The 25,786-nt window shown below is 42.5% G+C and overlaps 1 protein-coding gene across 10 annotated transcripts in view; it reads right to left on the bottom strand.

Moving 5' to 3' along the window:
• Positions 1-25,786, bottom strand: part of LOC114455225 (interleukin-10 receptor subunit beta-like) — an 84,980-nt gene that overhangs the window by 57,462 nt on the left and 1,732 nt on the right. For all 10 annotated transcript variants that reach the window (XM_028436305.1, XM_028436304.1, XM_028436309.1 and 7 more), the window contains exons 2-3: positions 16,724-16,847; positions 4,964-5,136 (exon numbers count right to left, since the gene is read on the bottom strand). In XM_028436305.1, coding sequence (XP_028292106.1) covers positions 4,964-5,136; positions 16,724-16,847 — 297 coding nt within the window. The remainder of the gene's footprint in view (positions 1-4,963; positions 5,137-16,723; positions 16,848-25,786) is intronic.

Genomic DNA, 25,786 nt, shown 5'->3' on the forward strand with positions numbered 1-25,786 from the left:
CTCTCTGATCTCCCTTTTATCACTGTGACCCTCAAACGTCATAACTGCTTTAAAAACCCACTGATTGCCTCCACCCTGACTGCGTGGTGGAAAGCCCTGGACATTACAAATGTTCAATTAAAAACTAGTATGCTGTCTCCAATCTGGCACAACCCCGACTTTAGAAACAGAAAAACACCGCTCTATCTAAAAACATGGGAAGAGAGCGGAATTATTCATCTCCAAGACCTCTTCGAAAATGATAAGCTCAGGACATATAACAATCTAACCCAAACATTCAATATAAATAAAAGTAATTTTCTTCAGTACTCACAAGTAACAGAGACAATTAAGAAAAATACGGCAATAGATTTAATCACCTTACAATCTCCAGAACTGGAAAAAAAATCTCAACAAAAACAAAAAAAACTCTCAAAAATATACAGAGCACTCTTGAACACTAACTCTAATCACATACCAATCACTAAATGGGAAGCTGAACTCTCAATCACTACGAACACCGATTTCTGGACAGAAATTTGTTGTAATACTTTTAGGATGACTAAAAACACAAATCTTCAGCTAATTCAATACAAGGTCCTCTACAGATCCCACATTACCCAACAGAAGATGTATAAAATGTGTTTCTCCCCAACAGACATCTGCTCTCAGTGCACCCAGGGAACAGTTGATTCATATTTACATGCCGTATGGCTTTGTTCGCCAGTTCAACAGTTTTGGTTTCTAATCACTGAAAAACTGTCCTCCATTTTGGACTGCAGGGTTCCTCTATCTCCAAATCTATGTCTATTAGGAGACCTGACTATGCTTCATATTCCAGTAAACCAATCACAATCCATCCTTGCGGCACTCGTTATAGCAAAAAAAAACAATATTACTGAATTGGAAAGATAAAAAATCGTTAAGCATAAACCAATGGCGAAATCTCCTCATAGAATTTATTTCCATTGAAAAGACGTCTGCTCTCAGAAAAAATAAAATAACCTGCTTTGAGGAGCGTTGGACTCCTTTTCTAATTGCATTGAATCTCGATTTTTCATTATTAGACTGATGATCTAGCCTGCAAGCAACTGCCAGCACCACTCTTTAATAACACACTGATCTAACTGTAGCCCTGGACCTCCATGGGCTTGTGGGGTGGCCTTGACCTGGATAGGTTGCTGGGGTGTTTTGGGTGCCTCTGCGGGGGCGTGCGTCCTTTTCGGGTGCTCTCGTGGTCCCTGTGCTGTTTGGTGTTGCTCTCCTGCCCCCTTCGTGCACGTCTGGGTGGCCCTTGGGGCTGGGGGCCTGCGTGTTACTCTGCCACTCTTTCCTCTTGCTCTCTGTCCCCCTGTCTCGTCCTCCCCCCCTCCTCCGCCTTCGCTCTGCGCCTGCTCTCCCGTTGGGTTTGGCGTGGGGGGCTCCTGTCGGCCCGGGATGCTGGTGGGGGGGCTGTGGCCTTCGCTTGGGGGGCGGGTGTGGCTGCACCGGGTGGGTAGCTTGGGGGTTGGCTCGTCTGGGGGTCTGGGAAGGTGGGGTTCATGGCTTCGGGACGGGGGGTGGCGCTGGGGGTGGCTGCTCTTGGGGGCGGCGATTGTGTCCTGGGTTGTTGGGTGGCGGGGTGTTGCGGTGGGTTGCTCCGCCGGCCGGTCTGGGCGCCTTGGCCTGGTTCCCTGGGGCGCGCCTTCGCTGAAGGTGCCGCCGCCGCCTTCACCCCCCTCCCCGGGGGCTCACTTGGGGGACCGCAGGGGCCGGCTTGTGTAGCTTCGTGGGGAGGGAAGGGTGAGTTGTGGGGCCTCGCCCGCGCTGGGGCCTCCCCTGGGTCGTGCTGGGTGGATGTGTGTGGGGGCGCGGCCGGAGGCTCCTGTCCTGGCGGATCCGCGTCGGGAGTGGTTGGTCTGCTGGCTGGGGGCCCCGTGGGTGCCGTGTCTGGGAGGGGGTGTCCCGGGGGTGGGTCTTTGGGTTCGGCATCTCGGGGCGCGCCTCCCCGCCGTCTGCCCGGGGACTGGCCGCGGTTCAGCGGGGTGCCGCTGGTGGCTGGGGCCCGCTGTCCTCCGGGCTGCGCTGGCGTCGGGGGTGTCTCATGTTGGCACGTGGATGATTGGGGATGGCCTCCGTGGGAGGGGGGTGCTCTGCTGGCGACGTTGGTGTGGGGTTGCGGTGCCTGGCTGGGGGCGCATAGGCTCGCCTGCCTGTCGGTCCGTGGCTGGCGGGGTGGCTCTGCCTACGGGTGGGGCTTGGTGCTTGTCTCGTTTCCTGGTTGCCTTGGGGGCGTGCCTCGCGCCGTGTGGGTCTGGGGTGGCCTGCCGCGCCGGTGTGGGGGTGGGGGTGCTGGGGGGTGCTGGCCTCTGCGCCGTGGCTGGAGCGGGGTTGCTTGGCACTCCGGGATGGTGCTCTTTGCTGGGGGGCGGCTCTAGCTGTTCCGGTGGTTGAGGTCAGTATCGGCCGCTTGGTAGGTCTGTCCTGCTATCTGTGGGCTGGCAGGTGGGTGGGTTCTGTGCCTTTGGCGGGGGGCTGCTGCTCCACATTGGTTGTGTGCCATTGGGGTGCCTCGCTCCCACGGTGGCGGCCGCCGGTCGCCCTTGCGCCGGGGGGGCATTGCCCCGTGGCTTGCGCTGTCCGGTTTGGGGCGGGGCCTGGGCTGCTGTTCTTGCACCGCCTGGGGCTGTGCGGTCTTGCTGGGTTGTGGCCTGTTTGTGGGTTGGGGTGGGGGGGTGCCCCCCGCGGGGTTTGGCCTGGGGGCTCCCCTGTCTTACGGTGGTGCCCTTGGGGTCCGGTGGGCCTGGCCGGCCGGCCGGGCCAGTCCTGGTGGGGGTCTTCCGGGGCGGGTGGTGCGGCGCCCTGTGAGCCGGGCTCTGTGGTGTGGCTGGGCCCTTTGGTGGGGGGGCTTTCTAGGGCTCATCGCGCGGGCGGCATCAAGGAAAGGCGACCTGGCGCGCTCTGGGGTGCCTGGTTGGTGTGCCTGGCGGCCGACGGGGCAACTTGCAGCATCCCCTTGGTGCCCTCAGCGACTATGGGCGTGGTTGTTGTCCCTGGGGGTGCTGCTCTTGGTGTTTCTTCCGTTCCGGGTCCTTCTGGCCTGAGGTCTGGTCCCTGCTGGCTCTGGGTGCCCACTGGCTGCCCGTTCAGCGCGGCTCTGGCCGTCTGCTGGGCATGGGCCTTGGCTCCGCTGCTGGGGTCTCGGGCGGGGGGCTCTCTGGGCCCTCCCCTTGGGGGTTGGGTGCTTGGGTGTGGGTGGGTTGGGGGGGCGGGATGCTAGCGGGGGGCCTTGGGGTTGGGGGTTGGGGTTGGTGTCGGGATGCGCTGGGTGCTCGGCTGCTTGGGGCTTCCTCGGATGTGTGTGTGGGGGGCGGTGGCTGCCTCTCAGCCTGGGATCTTGGGGGCGTCTGGGGGGTTGCTCGGCCGTGGGGGGGTGGCCTGGGGCTCCCTGGTCCCCACTCTTTCTGCTGGCCTGGCTGCATCTGCGGGCCCGGGGCAGTTCCTGCGTTTGCGGTCGCGATTCTTTGCACATATACTGGTATACGATGCACTGGCACGTCTTGGGATGTGGGATAAAACTCATACTGGGCTTAACTTTAGACACGTTAATCCCAAATACCTGCTTTAGCTACTACCACTTACTCATTCCCCCTGTCCACAGCCACCACCATTATAGCTATGCTTCACACTTGTCACTATAGTGGCTTGATTACACATCATAATAAGCACAATATATTCTACAACTTCACATCTCACCCTCACTGTAAAACAATCTATTCTTCCCCACCCTTTCTATTTCCTACCTTGAGTCTCTCCTCCCTGCTCCCTTTCCCCTCCCCCTCTCACTCCACTTAGGTGTAACACTGCTCTCCCTTTTTATATCCTCCCTATAATAATAGATTTCTTACCCTTCCTTAGGGAGGGCTGGTGATGGTCACAATTAGGCAATAAAATAAATCAATTTATTTTATTGCAATAACAAAACATGCATTGCTATCTCATAATGATTGCACTTCTTGTAGTGTTGACCTTTGACAGCATGTGCAGACAAGAGAAAAAAAAAAAAAAAAATGAAGACTATGTGCCAAGTTTCACGCTGATTGGACAAAACCCCAAGGAGGATTTCGAAAAAGTAGGTTTTCCAGTTTTCGCGATTTTACGCCAACAAAACTCCAGGCGGAAATGGGCGTGGCTGAGCCCAGGTGATTCAGTGCTGGGAATCTGTGGATATGAAGTTTTTAAATGTGCAACATATGGTGTGGGAGTTATAAGCCAAAACGCCTTGACCTTGGTTATAGCGCCACCTGCTGGCGGATATATGGGAGTTTTTGCGTATGGGGACTTACTTAACATCCGACAATGGTGTGTGTGTTTGTGTGAGAACTATTTTAACACTGACAAAAAACGTCATGGTTGTGACAGATGTAACACATCACTAAGTCTTTCTAACTGACAATACTAACTCAAGTTTTTTCAGGATTGCCAACGCTAGTCTTAGGATCCAGAAATATATATTTTTCAATTCAACATTTGCATAGGCTTTAAACTCTTACCAAAGCCAATTTATTTTTGCTATATTGCCTTGTATTAGGAACTTCTGGAATGCAGTAACAACGAAACCAAAGTCTTTATATAGTCATTTTATATAGTAAAAAAAACTTTTTATAGTAGTTCTAATAGTAGCTATAACTTTTGGGTACATTTTGAAATGTGTTGATGAAAAGGGGGAGGAAAAACCTGAGCTATTAACTACTACCAAAACAACCATATACCAGAGGTGCCAAATAAGTCGATCGCAATCTATGTGTCACTGTTTCAATGTTATTGTTGTATTTTAATATTATACAAATATTAAATACAGTAATTGTAATAGTGTAAAAATTCAAATCAAATTATTAGACATTTTGTGGTGCAATGCTTCAACCCGCATACTAAATATAGGGCTCGGTACAACCTAGGTAAGTGGTCGGTTCCCTAATGTATACATAATCTCTGTTCTACTTACTATCTTTGTCCAAGGTAATATTATTACTTTGACCCCAGGCAGAGCTCTGCACTCCGTATTGTGCCCGCACTCTGCTAGTATATGTTCCATACACACTGATGTTCTCTGATGAGAAGTCACATTCAAGAGTTGAAATGTTGACACAACCAGTTCTGTAGGTTGACACTGAGCTTCTGTCAAAGAAAAACAGAAAAAAGTGTTACAGATTTGACAACAGTACTGTTTCAGTCATCAAGTGCATTCACAATAATGGTAAACATTTCTACACTTTAGTCACTAACAGTATCTGTGAGAAGAACTGTCATCACCTATCAAAATTATGAGATTTCCTAGACAATCCTTCAGCTACAGCATCAAGTGAAAGCACAGGTTCTATTTCATATTTTGTGAGATGTCTCATTAGAGGATGCATCCTCTCTCTGCAGCCAGGGACATTAGGGGATGCATCCTCTATCTGCAACCAGGGACATTCCCACCTCCTATAAAAGGAGGAGGTGGACAGACACCCACCATTTAAAATAAGAACTCATTTTAGCAAGAAGGGTTGTCTCATTCATATTACTCATAGAACCGGGGTTATGTAAATAACCTAAAGTTCTATTTCATAATATTTTGTGAGATGTCTCACTATGGGATATGGTAGCTTCCGTATTGCAGACATGCTTATCGAGCGGATACCAGCCCGCAGGGCAGAAGTCTGTACACATCAGGACAGTAGAACCGCCCATGCCACGCACGAGGCAGAAACGTCCAGCATGTAAGAGTGGACAAACATGAGGGGCGAGTTCCAACTCGCCTTCGCACAGATGTCCTAGACAAACAGTCCCCTAAACAAAGCCCAGGTCGTGGCAAGACCCCAAGTCGAATGTGCACGCAGACCCTCAGGTGGCTGCAGACCCTGACTCGTAAAAGCCAAGCAATAGCCTCTACAACCCAGTGTGACAAGCGTTGCTTAGCAACAGGCTTCCCCTTACGGGGATTGGCCCAGGAGACGAACAGCTGATCGTTCCTCTTTTCCTCTTGGTCATGCGCACCGCACGAACTGGACATAACATATGAGGGCGCTGCCCATCTTGTGAGGCAGGAAAGGTCAATGGGAAAACATGAACCCACCACCTTCGACACAAGGCCTTGTTTGGCTTCAGAATGATCCTCTTATCGCCCGGGAAGAGCTGAGTGCATGACAGGTGCACCGAGAGCACATGGATGTCACTGAGCTGCTTAGCTGATGCCAGAGCCAGTAAAAAAAACAGTCTTCAGAGAGGCAAACTTCAGGCCCGCCTTCTCCAGTGGTTCGATCGGAGGACGTTTAAGTCCCTCACGAGCCTATGCGCTCCCTTAATATATCGGCAGATCAGTGTGTGCTGACTCGCCGGTTTGTCCCAAACACACTTTCACAAAGGAAAAGGCTTTGCGCTTGTCAATCAGGTCCTGCAGGAATGACAAAATTACCCCAACTGTCAATGAAAGGGGATGTGACTCTTTTGGAAACACTATCCCTCAAATATCCTCCATTTACTAGTGGAGGAGGCTCGAGTACTCTGTATGGTGGAAACCACACTCTGTGAGAGTCCCACGGCTGACAGATTGAGCCACTCAAGGACCAAGCCCAGGCGCTCTGGGCATGGGTGGAAAATTGTGCCTTTTTTCTGTTTTTGGTTTTAAATTAATAAAACAAAAAATAATAATAAAGTTTTTCCTATTTTTTAATTTGGTTTTGAAACAAAATAACCAAAGAACGAAGGGTACACGGATTCATCGCTAATATTTATGTCACGTGTGAGTAAAATTACCTTAATTTATTGGCTTCAAAGAGCAACTCCTTAGCTTTCAGAAAATGGTGGAATTTCTCAGATAGAATTTTTTTTTTGTAGAGGTACGTCTTTTTAAATTAACCCACGCTACGAGATGTGTTCAAGGTCTCTGGGAAACCCAGACAATTTCATGAATTTGTAAAATACCCTGGACAGCCCGTACAAAACGTAAAACTTGTAAAAAGACCACGTCTGAGTGAAACCAGGCGTAAGGTCATCTTACACCCACATCATTATTTCATTTCAAGTAAAATATAAAATATGAACATGCAGTGTTATAATTTGGTCACATGGGGGAGCTTTACAAAGTTGAATTTTGTAATGAAATATTAATTTAAAAATGTTTTCAAAAAAATATCAAGAATATTGACTCACTCAAGCGCATCTGTAACCTTTGCATACCCAGAAACACAGGGTCACACGATTATTAATGTATGAATTACCAATGTATTCAATGGTTTGCATATTGGCACACGCTATACTAGACCTTTTCACCTTCAAACGTGTTTTACCGTTCAGCCCCTTTAAACTTTTCTTAGAAACCAAGTGATCACACAATTTGTTGCCTGTCATCCTGCGCTACGAGATGAATAATAAAGTTGAACTGAATTAATATTCTGTGACCTTGCTATGACAAATAAACAGTGGTTACAAATATCAAACTACTTATTTGGAACTCTAATGTAGTCCAGTCTACACATTTAAAAGCTATCTTAGTCATCTAGGATCTGTTCGCCCTCAGAAATCTGTGTACCCTGACCTTCGTTCTTTGGTTATTCATTTTAAAACCAAATCAAAATAACAAATAAACGGTGTGGTGCCTTAAAACCAAAACAGAAATACTGAAATATCAAAAAATCTGTGGACCCATAATTTTTTGGTTATTTCATTTCAAAACCAACCATGGGTTGTTTTTTACGGAAGCCCTAAAGGGCCATGCTTTCATACATTTTGTTTCCTCCTTTTCCCGTGATCACGAGTTAATTTTCTCGAGATCTAGAAATAACGAGACTTTGTTTTCCCGTGATAACGGGATAATTATCTCAAGATCTCGACAAAACAAAACAATACTGTAGTATAATAAATCATTGCAGGTAACATCATTCAGTGTAACAATGTCAGAGGAGCAGTGCATCAGTACTTCAGTAATGTTAGAAAGACCCAAATAACATCCCTTTCTAACCGTTATGAGATAGCCAATGAGCTATAAGGTGCAACGAGCTGATCTTCAATATGATTATTGATCATTTTAGCAGGAACTATCCCATTGTTTCCTATGAGCAGCTGATGCTGAGACGTTGCGCAGGGACAGTCTTTATTTGGTCATACTACAACTCTTATTTAGCTAAAACACCCTACACGCCCACTACGCGTAAGGAGCCAAAAAGCACGTATGTGTGAATGAAGGCGGGCTGAAGGAAAGGAGGCGGTGATGTCATTTTTTGGGACTGTCTATAAATCACGGAACATGGAGTTTTCCCAACACTTATAAATGTCATTGAAATCTGTAAAAATTACAACGTTCACTCATAATTTGAAACGCCTTCATTGATAAACAATATATCAGGTTAATTTGATCAGATCATTGATCAGATTATTGCAGTGTGACTGAGGACCAGCCGCATTCTGTCCGAGTGACAGTTAAAATCTCTCTCCTTGATCATCATCATAATCATCATCATCGCTGTAAAGCGTGACACAGCTAGATGAGCTGGAGATATGAGGAAATAACCTGGCCGCAGAGCATCCTGCTTTAATACAGAGGGATGTTTGCAGTGAAACAGAACTATTGGCTTCCATAATATGCAGTTTTAAATATAAATTGTTTAAAGCAACCTGAGCTGAGCCTCATTAAAATATGTGTGGGAACAGTTTCTGGTCTATCCTCATCCGCATATGACAGCTTGTTTCACTCTGTAGTGGATCAAACTATGACTTTACGTTGGACATATTATGAAAATATGTCCATGTTGGTCACTGTGACCAACATGGACAGAAGTCTGCATCTGTCAGAGTTTTAATTAATCACAGCTGCTGCGCGACGCACAAGTCCGTGAGGCTTCAAATGTAACTAAGTCCATATTTCTAGTGCGATATAATGTTTCACCTTATCGAGGCACTGCACTTATTTCAGGGTTAGAAGTGCGTAAGAGGAAAAGTACTTACGCATACTGGAGACTGCGGACTGGAGATAATTAATTTAAAAGACGTACCTACGCAAAAATGTGTTCTATCTGAGAAATTCCACCAAGTTTCTGAAAACTAATGAGTTAGGGAAATAAATGGCTCCTTAATCACTACGAAGAGATTTACACAGTTGACATAGCACCCTTATTCTGTATTACAAGTCCCCCGAGAAGCCGCAGTGTTTGCAACTGTTGTCACCTGCTTTCACAGATTTTTTTTCCGGTATAGATATAATCAACTGCGCTTAATATGTTGCCATTAATATCAGAAATACACTTGTTTAGTATTTGGTTTTTCCGTTTTCCTGTTTCTGGTTTTAAATTAATGAAGCAAAAAAAACCAATTAGTTTTTTCTATTTTTTTATTTGGTTTTGAAACGAAATAACCCAAGAACAATCCATGTACCCTTCGGACTTTGTTATTTTTATTTGGTTTAAAAACAGAATAACCAAATAAATGGTGTGGTTATAATCTGTATACCCTTCGTTCTTTATTCTGTTTTAAAACCAAATCAAAATAACAAATAAATGATGCAGTTATTTTGTTTTGCTGACTTAAAACCAAAACTAAATAAAAAAACAGATTCACAATATGTGATTAAAGAAAACCGAGGTGGTGTAATTAATCTACTGGTGCTCCTTGTTTCTTGTGATCAACTTCCATGTGTATTGACGGCTGCTGTTAGTGGCTAGCGGTATTATAACGTGCAAAATTAAAAATTTTTACTGCCCTCAAAAAAGCTGTGTAATAGCTCATTTTTAATCCGTGTACCCTTTGTTCTTTAGTTATTCCGTTTTAAAACCAAATCAAAATAACAAATAAACAGTGTAGTTATTTAAATTAAAACCAAAACATATATACAGTAAAATCAAAAACCAGATAAGCAGTGTTTTTCTGTTTAAAGAAAAAAATCATTGTTCTGTTTATGGGATATCTGGATATTTATGGATATTTATCCTCTGCACCATAATTTCCCTCCACAGGTCCTGAACCAGGTTTCCTCACACAATATGACTGTTTAAGATTTATTTCAGCAGTTTTCTGGTCCAGCTCCTGTATTCATGCAGTCTGTGGATGTTTTAGCTCATAAAAAGCTGCTCACGTTTATGTTTTGTTTTGTAGTGTTGGTCCAAATAGTATCCAAATAAACAGGTGACTGACTATCGACTGTGAGGCTGGTGTGCAAAAACAATTACACAGCTTTTTTGAGGGCAGTAAATATATTTATTTTGCACGTTATAATACCATAAATGACCACTTTAACATCATTTTTTTTAATTTTGATTTAATTATGTATTGATAACGTTTCTATTCATCATTTTACTCTATTCCAGCAGAAGCGTGCCGGTCCATCTGTCTCCGGTTAGTGTTTTTTTTTTTCTCTCATCATTCTGAATGAGGGGTGGGCGATATGGGAAGAATATCATATCACGATTTTTTCTTTGTGAAATCACGATCACCGTTTATCAAGATTTTTTTCATTCAAATCATTTAGACTTTTTTAAAGTTATTTACCAATAAAACAAACCAAATCACCTTCTTAAAATCATTACCCTAAATGGAAAAAGGGAATAAAAGATACTTTAGGACAAGGTAATTATCTTTTCTTTATTTTTTTTTTAATTGTATGCAAGCAATTCATCAAACTGGTTCCTAGTACAATTAACATCAAACAAAAAGGCTGACAAGTTATTTTAGTCCCAGTCTTTTTACTTCTTTGTTTAACTTTGCACACCACCTGCATTCGCACTTTAGATGCGCCCATGCACAGCTAACACCATGTCTCTCTATTGTGAAACAGCTTTTATGCACATACCATTGTATATAGCACCTCTCCTCTGTATAGCTGATATATTTGTATTTTTAATTGTACAGGTGTTTTGTATTTAATGTTCAGGTTTTGTTGAATAACAGTGTTGCATGCCACTGTATTTATTATAGTTCTTTTATCTCGATTTATTCCTTTATTATTTATTCCTTTATTACGTAGGCATTCACTGGCGGTCGGCAAAGCAAGAATTTCATTGTACAGGGAAACGTGTTTCTAACTGTACAGATGACAATAAACACTTTGACTTGACTTTGACTTAAAGTGGTGTAGCATTAGCATTAGCAACACTTGCTACATAGCAAGGCAGCATATCAGTCTTGTGATTTCTATTTGTTATTGAGGTAACAAACTCATATTAATAAAATCCTACTTTAAGCAGTGTTTGAACGCCTCATTTCACACAGTTTAGACAATAATATTCTTTACAAGATAAAATGTTACTGCTTTAGTTACATTAGGCCTGGGTGATATGGACCAATATTCATATCTCTATGTTATTCCTCAAAATAATATTATTTTTTTTAATAGCTTCACAAGAAAAACAATAATGGGTCAAAGTCAGTGGAGAACAATGCCACAAAGACCCTTTTATTAATCACTAGCAGCACAATAACAACTATTTGTATCACTTTTGACTTTTTCCTTCATTAAGGCTGAAATGTGATTAAATTATGTAGTGTTGCTTCTTTCAGGGCAGCTCTGAGTTGATGAAAGTAGTTTTTAAAGTAAATCACATTCAGGACACTGTCTCTTTAAGAATGTGGAAACAGCCCCGTGAGCAACAACAGCAGCAGCTTTCTGCTACAGCGCAGCGACAGAGTTAGTTATAGAAGAGAAACACATGCAGTGTTTTCTCAAACATATTTCAGTGCTTCAACACTCAGAACTGAAGGAGTTTAACAGACAGACAGCCGCTAACACGGAGGAAGCAGCACAGCTAACGCTGTGTCCGTGCACTGGGGGGGGAGGGGGAGCGGAGAGTACTTCTGCCCTGTTTAAGCGCTTAATTCATCTTAATTAATGTCTGTAATGCTGACATGCTGACTAGCAAATGGTGTGATTTGGCAGACAAAAAAAACATTGGATGTGCTGTGTATGGACGACAGACATATGACGCAGACACGGCACCGCAAGGGTTAAAATGTGAACGACAGACAGTTCTACGATCTCCGTGATTTGGGAGATCGTCGTCATGTTGAAATCCTTAACGATCTAATATCGTCATATCGCACACCCACATTCTGAATATGTCACGGTTGGGGAACGCTCCCGAGTGGTCGACGCGCGGCGATATGCCTCAAAAGTTCAACAATCCCAACTCCAGCATCTGCCGCGTTGGAGGCACCGGACGCACGTCAAAAGCATTCACCGTGCTAAAAGCTTCAAAACGGCGCGGGACGCGCAGCAGGATGTCCGACGCTCCCTAGAAGCACGTACACCATATATTGTCAATGTATACCTGCCGCTTTTGATGCTTTTGACACGTTTGGCGTGAACCCGCCATTATGCATTGCTCTTTTTTTGTCCCAGAGTAAAAGTAAAATTTGGTTTTGATAGAAAATATCCAAAGAACAAAGGATACATGGATTGTTTAAATCTTCGGTTTGTGTGATATTTGGATATTTATAGGAAAAGTATGGATGAGGGCGTCATGTTAAGGGTGTGCGATCTTACGATATTAGATCGTGAAGGATTAAAACATGACGACGATCTGCCAAATAGATTAAAGATCAAAGAACTGTCTGTAGCGCAAATTTTATCCCTCGCGGTGCCTTGTCTGTGTCATATGTCTGTGGCCCATACATGCTTAGCACATCCAAAGGTTTTTTTTCCTCTGCCAAATCACACCATTTGCTCGTCAGGCTTCTTCTTGCTTCTCTCGACGAAGACAGTCGCACTCTCTGTTTCTCCCTCCCTTCCATTCTTATCTCTCTCCCAGCTGCTGCTTTGTCTGGTCTTGTGAGCCTAACAAGAGCCTCTCTCTGCAACTCATCCAAAACCGGAATAATGGAACTAATTAATTGGTCTCTCAGTGCAATCGATCAGATTTTTTCGACGAAAAGAACCGGGGGTGGTGAACTTGCATGTCCAAGCGGGACTTTTGCGGCTGGATACACACTTGACCCTTGGAACAAGTGGCGAGTTGTGTGTCTGTCCATCCTTTCCGTGGAAGACGTGAAGGACATCTACATGATTGGAACAATGATAGTAGGCATGCTGCTGATCGGAGCTGGTGGCTTCCAAATCTATCGAAAAGTCCGTACTACGCTGGCGACTGTTTTGGAAAAGCTGCAAGTGATTTCTGAAGGATGTAGCAGGGCTCTGACCCAGGACAGAAGGCTATTGGAAATTGACATAGCCTGTATCAAATCACATTGCTTATCTCCTTTTCGGCTCCCAAGCCAGCCAAGGCTGTCTCATCTCTTATCACCAGGAAGTTTCTGCAGACGGCGGCTCTTACCCCCACTCCCCTCCCCCGCTCCTTCCCTACATTCCCACCTGGAACTGTTGATGCTGAACTTTGCCACACGTCATCTGGCTGTTGTCAGCGCAGCTACAGTCTTCACCTTCAAATGCCTCGTCGGCCATCTTTCCCCACCTCCCATCCGCAGCTGCATGAAGGCGTGGTTGCAGCGCCCATTGGCAGCACGCCCATGTCCCCAAACGGCTGAAATCCTGCTGTTCTTCCCACCCGACCCCCTCCCCCAGCCAACCCTTCCAACATGCCTTGTCTCGAGTTGTTTGACTGTGTCATGCTTACATTTATGTTTGCGGAAGCTGTTTTTTTCCTGGTTTCACACAGCTTTCTCTGTTTAGGGAAATCAGTTTCAAACTGGCAGTTTTTTTCCCCTCACCCCTCCTCTCCTCCTGTTGTTGATCCCTTTTTCACCTAAATATGTGGGCGCCGCAAATGGCTGCTCCGGTGTGTTGATGTGTCTTCTTTCACTGCAACTACCAAGTCAAATTCCTTGTATTGTTCTAAACTGTACCTGGTCAATAAAGCTCTTCTGATTCTGATTCTGATTCTGATCAGCAGTACAGACACACCAAAGAATTAATCAGAGCTCAATAAGCACAGAAGTACGCTCTGCTAACACTTCCTCTCTCACCCTCCCCCCAGTGCACGGACACATGTAGTTTGTTCTGCTTTTTCTGTATTAGCGGCTGCCTATCAGAGGCTCAGTGCAGATGTTTGCTTGTCAGTTCTGAGTGTTGGAAGCACTGAGAAACGTTTGAGCAAACAGCGCATGTATTTCTCTTTTGTAAAAATTTTAACTCGCTTTTCCACTGCGCAGCAGCTCAGCTGATTTTCTTAAAGGGACCACATCTTGACTGTGGATAAAAAATACTTTTCAGCAACTCAGAGCTGCCCTGAAAGAAGTAACACGCATTTCAGCCTTAATTAAGAAAACAGTCAAAAGTGGAACAAAATGTTGATATTGTGCTGCAAATGATTAATAAAAGGGTGTTTTTATCAACCGACTTTGACCCATTATTGTTTTTCTTGTAAAACTGTATCAGAAAAAAATGAATACCGGATTTTTCGGACTATAAGGCGCACTTAAAATCCTTTAATTTTCTCAAAAATGACTGTGCGCCTTATAATCAGGTGCGCCTTATGTATGAAATTAATATGTCAAAATGTTTTTGTACAACTTTGGTAAACTATGAAGCTGCACTGCTTGATGGATTTTTGGCGCTTTAGGGCTACCGTAGTCAGGCGCCTCATGGAGTGATATGTACCAGTACTGTGCTTCCACATACTGAACTGAAAAAGTGAGTGTATTGTTCTGTATTTTATGTGTTCAACCTGAACAATGTTGAGAGTTATTGTTAATGAATTGAATAAAGTTTGACTTTATCTGACTATTTTGTTTCACTTAATGCACCTTAATAATAATAATAACAAGGACTATAAGGACTATAAGGCCCACCCTTATAGTCCGGTGCGCTTTATGTATGATAATAGACCCAGTCAGACCCATTCATTGATAGTGCGCCTTATAATCCGGTGCGCCTTATAGTCCGAAAAATACAGTAAATCGAGTTTGAATCGCCTATCGCCATTTTGAGGAAAACTATTGGTCCATAACACCTAATGTAACCAAAGCAGTAACATTGTAAAGGATATGACTGTACAAACTCTTTGAAATGAGGGGTTCAAAACAATGCTTAAAGTAGGATTTTATTAACATGAGTGTGTTACCTCAAAAACAAATGGAAATCACTAAACTGATCTGCTGCCTTGTTATGTAGAAAGTGTTGCTAATGCTACACAACTTTAGTTAAACAAAGTAAAAAGACTGTGTCTGACTAAAAGAACATGAAGTTTTGCATGTCAGCCTTTTTGTTTGATGTTAATCATACTTGGAACAAGTTTGATAAATTACTTACATACATTTTTAAAAATGTTTGAAAAGTACCCTGACTTAAATTATCTTTTATCCCTTTTTTCCATTTAGGGCGATGATTTTAAGTAGGTGAATTGGTTTGTTTGCTGGTAAATAACTTGAAAATAGTCTGAATAATCTGAATAAAAAAATCGTTAGAAATTCATGATCATGATTTTACAAAGAAAAAAATCGTGATATTATTGTTTTTCCATATCGCCTAGCCTTACTTCATGTTTTAAGCTCACCACACAGAGAGGACCCACAGACGGGGATGGACTGTTTTCACTGTGGTCTGTCTCTATCTCTGCTAGAAGACGCTTTAGTGCTCAAATGTGTTGAAATATGGCCACTTTGCAGACACGTTCGCCAGTTTCTAGACAAGCACGGGCTAACGGCGGTGTTTGCTCACTCCCTGTTTCAGCTGGGTTGTTTTTTCGGTGCATCACTACATGCAACCAACTTATGAGTTGACAGAGCCTCCAATATCTCAACGCTGTCTTCCATCTTGCGTGTAAGCCATTATGGGAAGCAAGAGGGTCAAATGTCATTGCACCCCACTTTTTTTTTTCTTAAATTTATTCCGTGTTCCTTTTAATTTTATATTGCCTAATTTTTACATTACACAATGTTGTGATTTTTTATATCATGAAATGTTGTTAGATTCCTAGTATTTGTTTGATGGTCACAGTAGCGGCATCACTAAAAAATGCTCTAATCAGTGTAAGTGCCATCGAACAAAATACTGGCAGAGGTGAGGAAAAAAAGCCTAAGGTCGTCATAGCATTGTTGGAGTGTGTCTGTTAGTTGGGCACACCTAAACACTTCACAGGAGAAACTCCTTATGTTGGGAAGTGTAGGTCCACAACAGAGGGTGCATGTGCACATTAAAGCGTTCGCACAGGTTGGTTAAGCATGCTGTTCATCAGGATTAATAAATCATAGGTTAATGGTACTGTGCACCAGTATGCCCGATCGTAGATTGATTGTACGCACATTTTACAGTTCAAGTACATGCATTCAATTTAAATCGTATGAGATTAACCTGGCTTCAATTTGCCACTTGCACGTTCTTCCTTACGTCTCCAAAATGTTTGTACGCCAGGGTAATAGTCAACGTATCAGTGAGCATATTGTCACACATTTATTTTCATAAATCACAAAGTTTGCGTGAATGTGTTGTGCGCATCTTCTCTTTGGCCTCTTGAGTGGCACTTGTTCATCATTGCATCATTACAAAGAACAACTATGATTGGTTCTCTGCAACCACAGGATTGTGGGATATTTAGCTTTTAAACTATTGTAGAAGAAACGGCTTGGTTAGCTTTCTAAGGTATTGTTGCAGTGTTTTTTTAGGCGCAAATGTGAGTAAAATGCTTGCATTGTAGAGCCATGTACATGATGTTATTTAAGTATTTCTTTAAGCAACTACTGTATATTCCCATAATATTGGAACTTCTAATCCTTAAACTTAAAAAAAAAAAAAAAAAAAAAAAAAAAATAATCCAAAGTGGGTTGAAACTAAGTTTAAACTTACTTGTATTCAGCATTATAGTACAAACCAAGAGGTCCCCCCAAAGGGGGATCCCAGCTGAGCACCAAGTTCATGTTGTAGGAGTTCAGTCGGATGTTGGTGGGAGGGCTTAAGATTGCTGATGGTCCTGTAGAAAGAAAAAAAAGTTCACAATCATCTATTAATCTTAAAGTCTTCCAAGCTCCTCGAGTTTCAGGGTGGTAGACATTGCAAACAAGATACTATTAGGTGATGGGTGATCATGATAAAGATATTTACAAAAGGCCATATCGCCCAGCCCTGAGTCAACTTAATAAATACGTTGACGTAAATTTTTTGCTCCCCATGGTTTATGCCCCAAGGTATAAAATTGTAAAAAGTATTTTTAAAGTGTTTTTCTAAAGTGTGCATATTTCGTTTATTGGTAATATAATAAACGCATTTTTTGATATATAATGCATTGGATTTATATAGCGACTTTTTTTGGTCAGTCAAGGCATTTTACGTGACGTTATTCTTTCACTCCACACATAGAGAGAAGATCTGAAATTAAGGGTGGTAAACAAGGTGCGTCTCTAAATCCATTGATGGCGCCTCGGGATGTAACGATTCACTCAATTCCCGATATGATTCAATTCACAATACTGGGTTCACAATTCGATTCTCTCATGATTTATTTTACAAAATGATACTGTAGACAAATGATGACTGAAAAATTTTCATTTTTTTTTCTTTGGAAAAAAAATTATGCAAAACAATGCACGCACTCAGTGACTCACATCAGGTTGAAATGCCTGTCTCTCACGCCCAATGCCTGAGACTTGAGAGCACGGCTGCTCAGACACCCCTCCCCCTCTCCGGTCTAATCCTCCGTCCGGTGCAACTTGTGTTGATTCCGCGGTGATTTCAAAATGAAATGAAAATAAACGTTTTGCAACACCAAATAAGTTCAAAATAATGGATGCACAAACTCGTGCTATGCGCACACTGGTATTCTCTCCACAAACACACACACGGTCTTGTAATTAATAGATACTAATATAGTGCCCGTCGGAAGTTTGTATTCATATAGTGGGCGCTTAAGTAGAGTTGTCAATTATGGGCATAATAATAACATACTCTGTAGCATTATAAAGAGGTTTTTGGAGTCATTATGAGTATTTTTGTATCTTACGGTTGTCTTTTTATGCATTTTTTGTATAATTATTTGTTGTTGCCATTGTAGTGTGATTGTAAAGTCATTTTGTGTATTTTTGTTTTTTTTAGTGTAATTTCTGTTGTATTTTGTGTATAAATATTTAGTTTTGTGTATATTGAGTCATTTTCATTTTTTGTTGTCATTTGGTGTATTTTTCTGTAATATATGTTTTTGGAGCCTTTTGTATATTTTTGTGCATTTCTGTTGTCGTTTTGTGTACTTCCAGTATAAATATTGTTTAGTTTGTTGTTTTATGTCGATTGTCAATTTTTTGTATAATTATAATTATGTATTATAATTATAATTATGATGTTATTTTATTTTATTTTAAACTGTTTTTAAGTTGCCATTTACATGATCAATATAAATCAAATCAAATTAAATCAAACATTATTCTATATCATTTTAACTGCATATAATTTAATAGACTGTATTGTCTTCATTGAGAAGGTATTTTTTGGCTCCAGGAGGACTTTAATCCAGGTGAGATGAGGTTAAATTGTTCCTTGTAGAGTAAAGGTTGCAGACCCCTGACCAGGGGAAGAGGGTTAGGAGACCCCACTATAACAGCTGGACCCTCTGAATTTAATTCCATGGGGTGAAGCAACGCAGATGCTAAGTTTGTTATACTACTGTTAAGTTAATTCAAGTACAGCCTTTCTGCAAAATAAAAAAACAGAATACAACAACCTGTTGTTATGCTTTGATGTTATTAAAAAAAAAAAATGTTATGTCTTCTTTTAAAATTATATGAAATAAGTTACCTGTTATTTCAGCCACTGCTTGTTGAAGAAAAACCTAATATTGTCACTAAAACCTGAAAACATTTTGCAAATATCTCGTCATTGTCAATCTTTACTTCATACAAAACTATGGTACGCAAGTTAGGTCAACTATTCATCAGCATGCATGGCTATGTTGTACCCCTCCCCCCGTTCAAAAAAAGGGTGCGACCAAATTTCCACTGCTTCCACTGGAAAAGTTAGTGTAGAGCCCTGTTTGAAGTCCCTATTCACAGGTGCACAGCAGAAGAGACATGCACGCACACCCTCCTGTGTCCATCGACTTTCTGAAATCGCTCCGCTCTTGACTCAGACACGATCTGAGGTGTGCAGTGCACATGACTGTGAAAGGCCTCTCTGTTCAGAACAGGAGAGAGATATGGAGGAAACTGACTCAGCCTGTGAAAACAGGTGACTTTCATTCACAATGTTTAATACAATGCCTGTGTTAGAGGGAGCATTAAAACATATAAGCACTCGCACCAACGCAACCAGATTAAATTTTCACTCACATGCTGAAAAAAGGGTTGCACATACGACAATTTTGATTGCAGTCTCGAGCCCTGGATGATCCCCAGGACTTTTAAAGGAATATTCTGTCGACCGACGAGACAAAAATGTAACTTTCCGGAAGCTGTGTGGCTTGTTACATCTAGTGTAAAAAGAACAAAGCCTTTTCTCAAATGCTGTGTTATAGAACAGCATACCAAGTGTGATTATCTGGGGTTGCTTCCCTGCTTGAGGGAACAGTTAATTGTGCCATCTACCAGAAAATCCTGAAGGTGAATGTCCGGCCATCAGTTTGTGCCTTAAAACTCAAGCGCTCTCAACTTGTGCTACAAAGGGTTTAGGGGTTTAGGGTTAGGGTTACCAAGACAAATTCCTTGTACTGTCCTTAAAACTGTACATGGCCATTAAAAACATTTCTGACTTTCTGACTCTGAAATCCTACTTTGAATGGCTCAAATTAAGTTTTTGGAGTGGCCAGGTCAAAGTCTAGAATTCTATCCCATAGGGATGCTGTAATGCAGTGGTCTCCAACCTTTTCAAGCCCAAGATCCCCGACCTCCACCTTGGTGGCTTCAAGATCTACCCAATAAAGTGTAAAAAAAAAAAAAAAAAAAAAAAACCGATTTTACTTCCACTTTCACGCTTTTTATTCAGGCTAACTTTATTTGAATTACATGAAATGCTTTGGTCCAACATTCAAAAATAATGAACCCAAAATGCTAGCATATAAAATTGGCCGGATCATTTGATCACATTGGTCAATTTATTGTGCCTGTTACGCTGAAAAAATACAAGGACTGGATCGACAGAAACATTAATCAATCAGCCATAATGTATTTGTGTTATTTTGTTTTTTGCGATTATTATAAATTTCCTATGTTTCATTTGTGTCCCAGTGGTTTTGTTCAGGCATTTTAACGGGCAGCTATTGTTTTTTGACACCGTTGTGTTCGGCCTATAAGGGGTCCTGACCGCGGAATGTACGGGCTAATATTCTCTGTCATTCTGGATTTCCACTAGGGTTGAGCACCGAGTACCAAAAAGGAACCGGTTCCTAACGTCCGGTTCCAGAACCGTTACGAAGATGTTTGCTAGTTTGTTTCCGCGGCTTGCTCTGTTTGTTTCCGTGGGGTTTGTATAAGATGCGTTCAGAATGCGACTGCAGTGTGTGTGTGTTTAGACTCAAATTACATTTATGTATATAATATCTCCTCTACAATATAAACAGGTTCACAATATAACTATTTTTATTTTTTATTTATTTTTTTGTCTGCACATGCTGTCAAAGGTCAACACTACAAGAAGTGCAATCATTATGAGACAGCAATGCATGTTTTGTTATTGCAATAAAATAAATTGATTTATTTTGTTGCTTAATTGTGACCATCACCAGCCCTCCCTAAGGAAGGGTAAGAAATCTTTTATTATAGAGAGGATATAAAAAGGGAGAGCAGTGTTACACTTAAGTGGAGAGGGGGAGGGTAAAGGAAGCAGGGAGGAGAGTAAGAGTGAGGGTGAGGAAGAATAGATTGTTTTACAGTGAGGGTGAGATGTGAAGTTGTAGAATATATTGTGCTTATTATGTTGCGTAATCAAGCCAGTATAGTGACATGAGTGAAGCTTAGCTATAATGGTGGTGGCTGTGGACAGGGGGAATGAGTGAGTGGTAGTACCTAAAGCAGGTATTTGGGATTAACATGTCTAAAGTTAAGCCCAGTATGAGTTTTATCCCAAGGCGTGCCAGTGCATCGTATACCAGTATATGTGCAAAAAACCGCTACCGCAAACCCAGGAACTGCCCCGGGCCCGCAGATGCAGCCAGACCAGCAGAAAGAGTGGGGGCCAGGGAGCCCCAGGCCACCCTCCCACGGCCGAGCAACCCCCCAGATGCCCCCAAGATCCCAGGCTGAGAGGCAGCCACCGCCCCCCACACACACCTCTGAGGAAGCCCCAAGCAGCCGAGCACCCAGCGCATCCCGCCACCGACCCCAACCCCCAACCCCAAGGCCTCCCGCCAACCCCCACCCAAGCACCCAACCCCCGAGGGGAGGGCCCAGAGAGCCCCCCGCCCCGAGACCCCAGCAGCGGAGACCTACTGGGTGGGGGGGGGCTGGATGCTGGCGGGGGGCCTTGGGGTTGGGGTCGGTGGGGGGATGCGCTGGGTGCTGGGCTGCTTGGGGCTTCCTCGGATGTGTGTGTGTGGGGGGCGGTGGCTGCCTCTCGGCGTGGGATCTTGGGGGCATCTGGGGGGTTGCTCGGCCGCGGGGGGTTGCCTGGGGCTCCCTGGCCTCCGCTCTTTCTGCTGGCCTGGCTGCATTTGCGGGCCCAGGGCAGTTCCTGGGCTTGCAGTAGCGGTTTCTTTTTTTCTTTTTTTTTTGCACATATGCTATTCTTCTATTCTTCCCCACCTTTTCTATTTCCTGTCTTGAGTCTCTCCTCCCTGCTCCCTTTCCCCTCCCCTTCCCCCTCCACTTAGGTGTAACAATGCTCTCCCTTTTTATATCCTCCCTAAAATAATAGATTTCTTACCCTTCCTTAGGGAGGGCTGGTGATGGTCACAATTAAGCAATAAAATAAATCAATGTATTTTATTGCAATAACAAAATATGCATTGCTGTCTCATAATGATTGCACTTCCTGTGGTGTTGACCTTTGACAGCATGTGCAGACAAGATAAAAAAAAAAAGAAGAAAAAATAAATAAATAAATAAATAAATAAAATCCAAATGATGCCCAACCCTAATTTCCACTGGATGCGTAACTGCACCGTAACTGCTGTGTGCAAATCTGTTCCAGCACAGCACTGTCACTGCTGAGTCATGCTGCTGCCCTCTGCTGCAAATATGCAGCACTTCGATTTTTGCTGGACGCTGGAGCTGTGCTGCAGCAAGTTAACAAAAATAAATAGGGCCCTATAAAATCCGTGTTAACGGAATCATGGAATCGACCAATAAAAACGTTTAAACGCGGAAATGGACAAAATTGGCATGAAACACCGTCACCGTGGTGCACAGAACGTTTTTTATGGGGAAATGTTTCCTTGGACCGCTTATTAGGTGCGCCGCCCTCTCTCCTCCTGTTCTGGCTGCATTAAGCTCATCTTAAACCACCACAAACACCCTCTAAAACAACGCAAATCATCACTGACTCCTAACTACAGAATCTCTAGTGCCAGTTTAACTTTGCTGTGCCTGTGCGTGTTTCATGCAGCGGTGCTCCGTGATCAGCTTTAATCATCTTCCCCTGCTCAGTGTTAGAACTGTTATGCCTGGTTAACTAAGAATAACTCGGTTCATGCTCTCCTTTAGTTCTTTTTATTCCAGCCTTTTGTCCGTGCCTCGTAGGTTCACATTCACTGTCAGCAAGCTATCTCATGTGCAACCGTTTGAGTGGGAACTTTTGGTTTACAAAATAAATGTCTGTTGGAGCCACGTTATTAGAATGTTACATTCTAACATCTCATCAGAGCTACAGTAAAATGCATGTTGAAATAATTAATTAATAAAAAAAATAACTAATGAAACACAATAATGAAAACAATCAGTTTATACTTTATTGAATTTTTTTTTTTTTTTTTAATTTAGCAATGAAACATTTTATATATTTTTTCTATTCAGAGAGTGCATTGCTTATTAGCCAGAACATTTTGTTTTGTTGTTTTCCTAAAAAAGACGTTTTGTTTTCTTTTGTTTTTTAACTTCAGTGTATTGCATGATGTTACTTTCGTCCTGACCACGTGGGACAAAAGTAACAAAGTGCAACATTTAGTCAACGTCAAATTCCATATTACACAGAAGATAGGATGATTTAATTTAGGTTAATTTAAACTAAGTTGATCAGAACTTAATCAATAAACCTGCTCAGATTCAGTAAACCATTGATCCCTGAGAGGAAATCAGCTGACATTAACGCTGTTCTCATACATCTTTATATGACATATAAATAATTAAAAAGGAGAAGTCAGAATAATCCATGACACTACAATTTATATCTACCTTTTAATTGTGTGTACTTTATTTTTGACATACATTTTTGTTTAATTATGAGGTTTTTTTTTATTCATTATTATCTATTTTGTTTCTTTACAGGAGCTAAAAACTAATATTTTCTTTAAAAAATTATAAATATTTCTAAAAAAAACAAAATTTAAAAAATTAAAGTGGAAAAATTTTTTGGAAAAAAAATAAAACTGATTTTACAGGGCCCTGAATAAGCCTGTGCGGGGCAGGAAGTAGTACATAGACACAGAATAAAATATCTGGATTATTTTCAAAATAAAATACTTCGTGTTCAAGGGGAAAACACCAATCTTCCGAGACCTCTAACGGGCCCATTTCGGACTCTATCCAAAAACCGAGCACATATTCGAACTCGGGAATAAAACCAGTCCGCTAATACCACATTTTCGAAAAAATTAACACTTTTTTTTCTCCAATAAAGTTGTGCGTTTCGGCACTAGCAGACGCAATTCGGACTCTACCCAAAAACCAAGCACGTATTCGGACTCGGGGGGCCAGACCTTGGTTGGTTGGCCCGATCCGAGCACTTTTAAAATCATATTTCACATATAAATATTGCATTTATCTAACATGGTTGAATCACACATATGTATTGAGCGATTATACATGAATTAGTGGGATTTCCTGAGTCTTTGCTGCCCTCTGCTTGCTGCAACAGATGAGCAGCAAAACCGGATTGCTGGACTCCAGATTGCGCTGAAGTCACCCAGCAGAACAGTTTCAGTGCAGATACGCATCCAATGGAAATCCAGGGTCACACCCTGCAAATATTCGGCGCTCATGAGAAAAATACCATCTCATCACATGGTTTATCCTTTACATCAGTAAACTAATGAATAGCTCGTCACTGTTGTCACGCTGTGGCTGTGTGCTCTCTGACCAGAGCAACTGTGTGGATGACGTGTCCCAGGAATCACACACTTTCATAAACGGGAAAAGCGATCTACAGGGAATGTTTCAAAGATCAACCAGTCAATTGCGATCGACAAGTTGGAGACCACTGCTGCAATGTGACCGTAAACAAAGCTTCTCAAACAAAGATCCTTCAGAAGTGTGGAAAGGCCTGCGTGAGGTTACCAACTACAGGAAACCCTCCCCCCACCCTGCAGGTAAAAAAAGACTGGCTAAAGACCTGAATAGTTTCTACTGCAGGTTTTCACACCCACCCCCCAACTCATTAGCATCAGCCCATCACCTGGACTCTGCCCTTCCTGCTCCCCCCACTTCCCCCCCTACCTCACGCTCTGTCCCCCCACCTGCCCTGAAGATCAATGAAAGAGATGTGTGCCAGCTATTCAAGAAACAAAAGATCAAAAAGGCTCCAGGACCAGACGGAGTATCTCCCTCCTGCCTGAAAGCCTGTGCTGAGCAGCTGGCCCCCATCTTCACAAGGATCTTCAACACATCACTGGAGCTGTGTGAAGTACCCTCCTGCTTCAAAAGCTCCAGCATCATCCCAGTCCCTAAGAAACCTGCCATCACAGGACTCAATGACTATCGACCCAGTCCTCTGACATCCGTAGCCATGAAGTCCTTTGAGAGGCTGGTACTAAGCCACCTGAAGGACATCACAGGACCCCTGCTGGACCCCCTGCAGTTTGCCTATCGGGCAAACAGGTCTGTCGAACATGCAGTCAACATGGGACTGAACTACATCCTCAACTCCCCAGGGACCTACGCTAGGATCCTGTTAGTGGATTTCAGCTCTGCGTTCAACACCATCATCCCGGACATCCTTCACCAGAAACTCACCCAGCTCACAGTGACTGGTCACTTTGATCAACACAAAACAGTCAAAGAGTGTCAGACCTGGTTCTGTGAAATAACCCTGGAACTAAACATAACAACCCTGGATCAATCTGTCACTGAGAATGTTCATGTACATTCTATTTAATTTAATTTAAATGTTCTCCTGCACTACTCATCAATGCACTACTGCACTATTATCTTATTATTATTATTATATTTTATTATTTTTATACTATTATTATTATTATTATTATTATTTTGTTATTTTATTTAGTTTTGCATATTCTAGTCTAACTACTGTTTATATTTATGTTTATATTTATTATTATTTTTTCTAGTTGATTGTTATTATTTAATGTTTACACTATTCGAGAGAGTACAGTTCACCAAGTCAAATTCCTCGTGTGTATAACATACATTCTTGGTCAATAAAGTTGATTCTGATTCTGATTCGGTAAACAGGCAGTTCATGCTCAAAACCCCTCAAATATGGCTGAGTTAAATGAAAACTGTTCTGCAAAGAAGAGAGAGCGAAAATTCCTTCACAGCAATGCAAAAAACTTGTCATCACTTATTGCAAATGCTTGATTTCAGTTATTGCTGTATAGGAGGGCACCACCAGATATTAGGTTCAGGGGGGAAATCACTTTTTTATTTTGGTACAGGATGTGTTTGGATTTGGATGGATGGATGAGAGAGTCAACGATAAAAGTAAGTACCTTGTACTGGAAATAGGTCATTTTTACCCTACATACTACATTAACCTCAGAAGTAGTATTGTACACATTTGCTGTCTTGTGGACTGTTGTGTTAAAGTTGTGGGTAGCAG

This window comes from Gouania willdenowi, chromosome 21 (genome assembly GCF_900634775.1).
Source record: "Gouania willdenowi chromosome 21, fGouWil2.1, whole genome shotgun sequence".
Lineage (NCBI taxonomy): Eukaryota > Metazoa > Chordata > Actinopteri > Blenniiformes > Gobiesocidae > Gouania > Gouania willdenowi.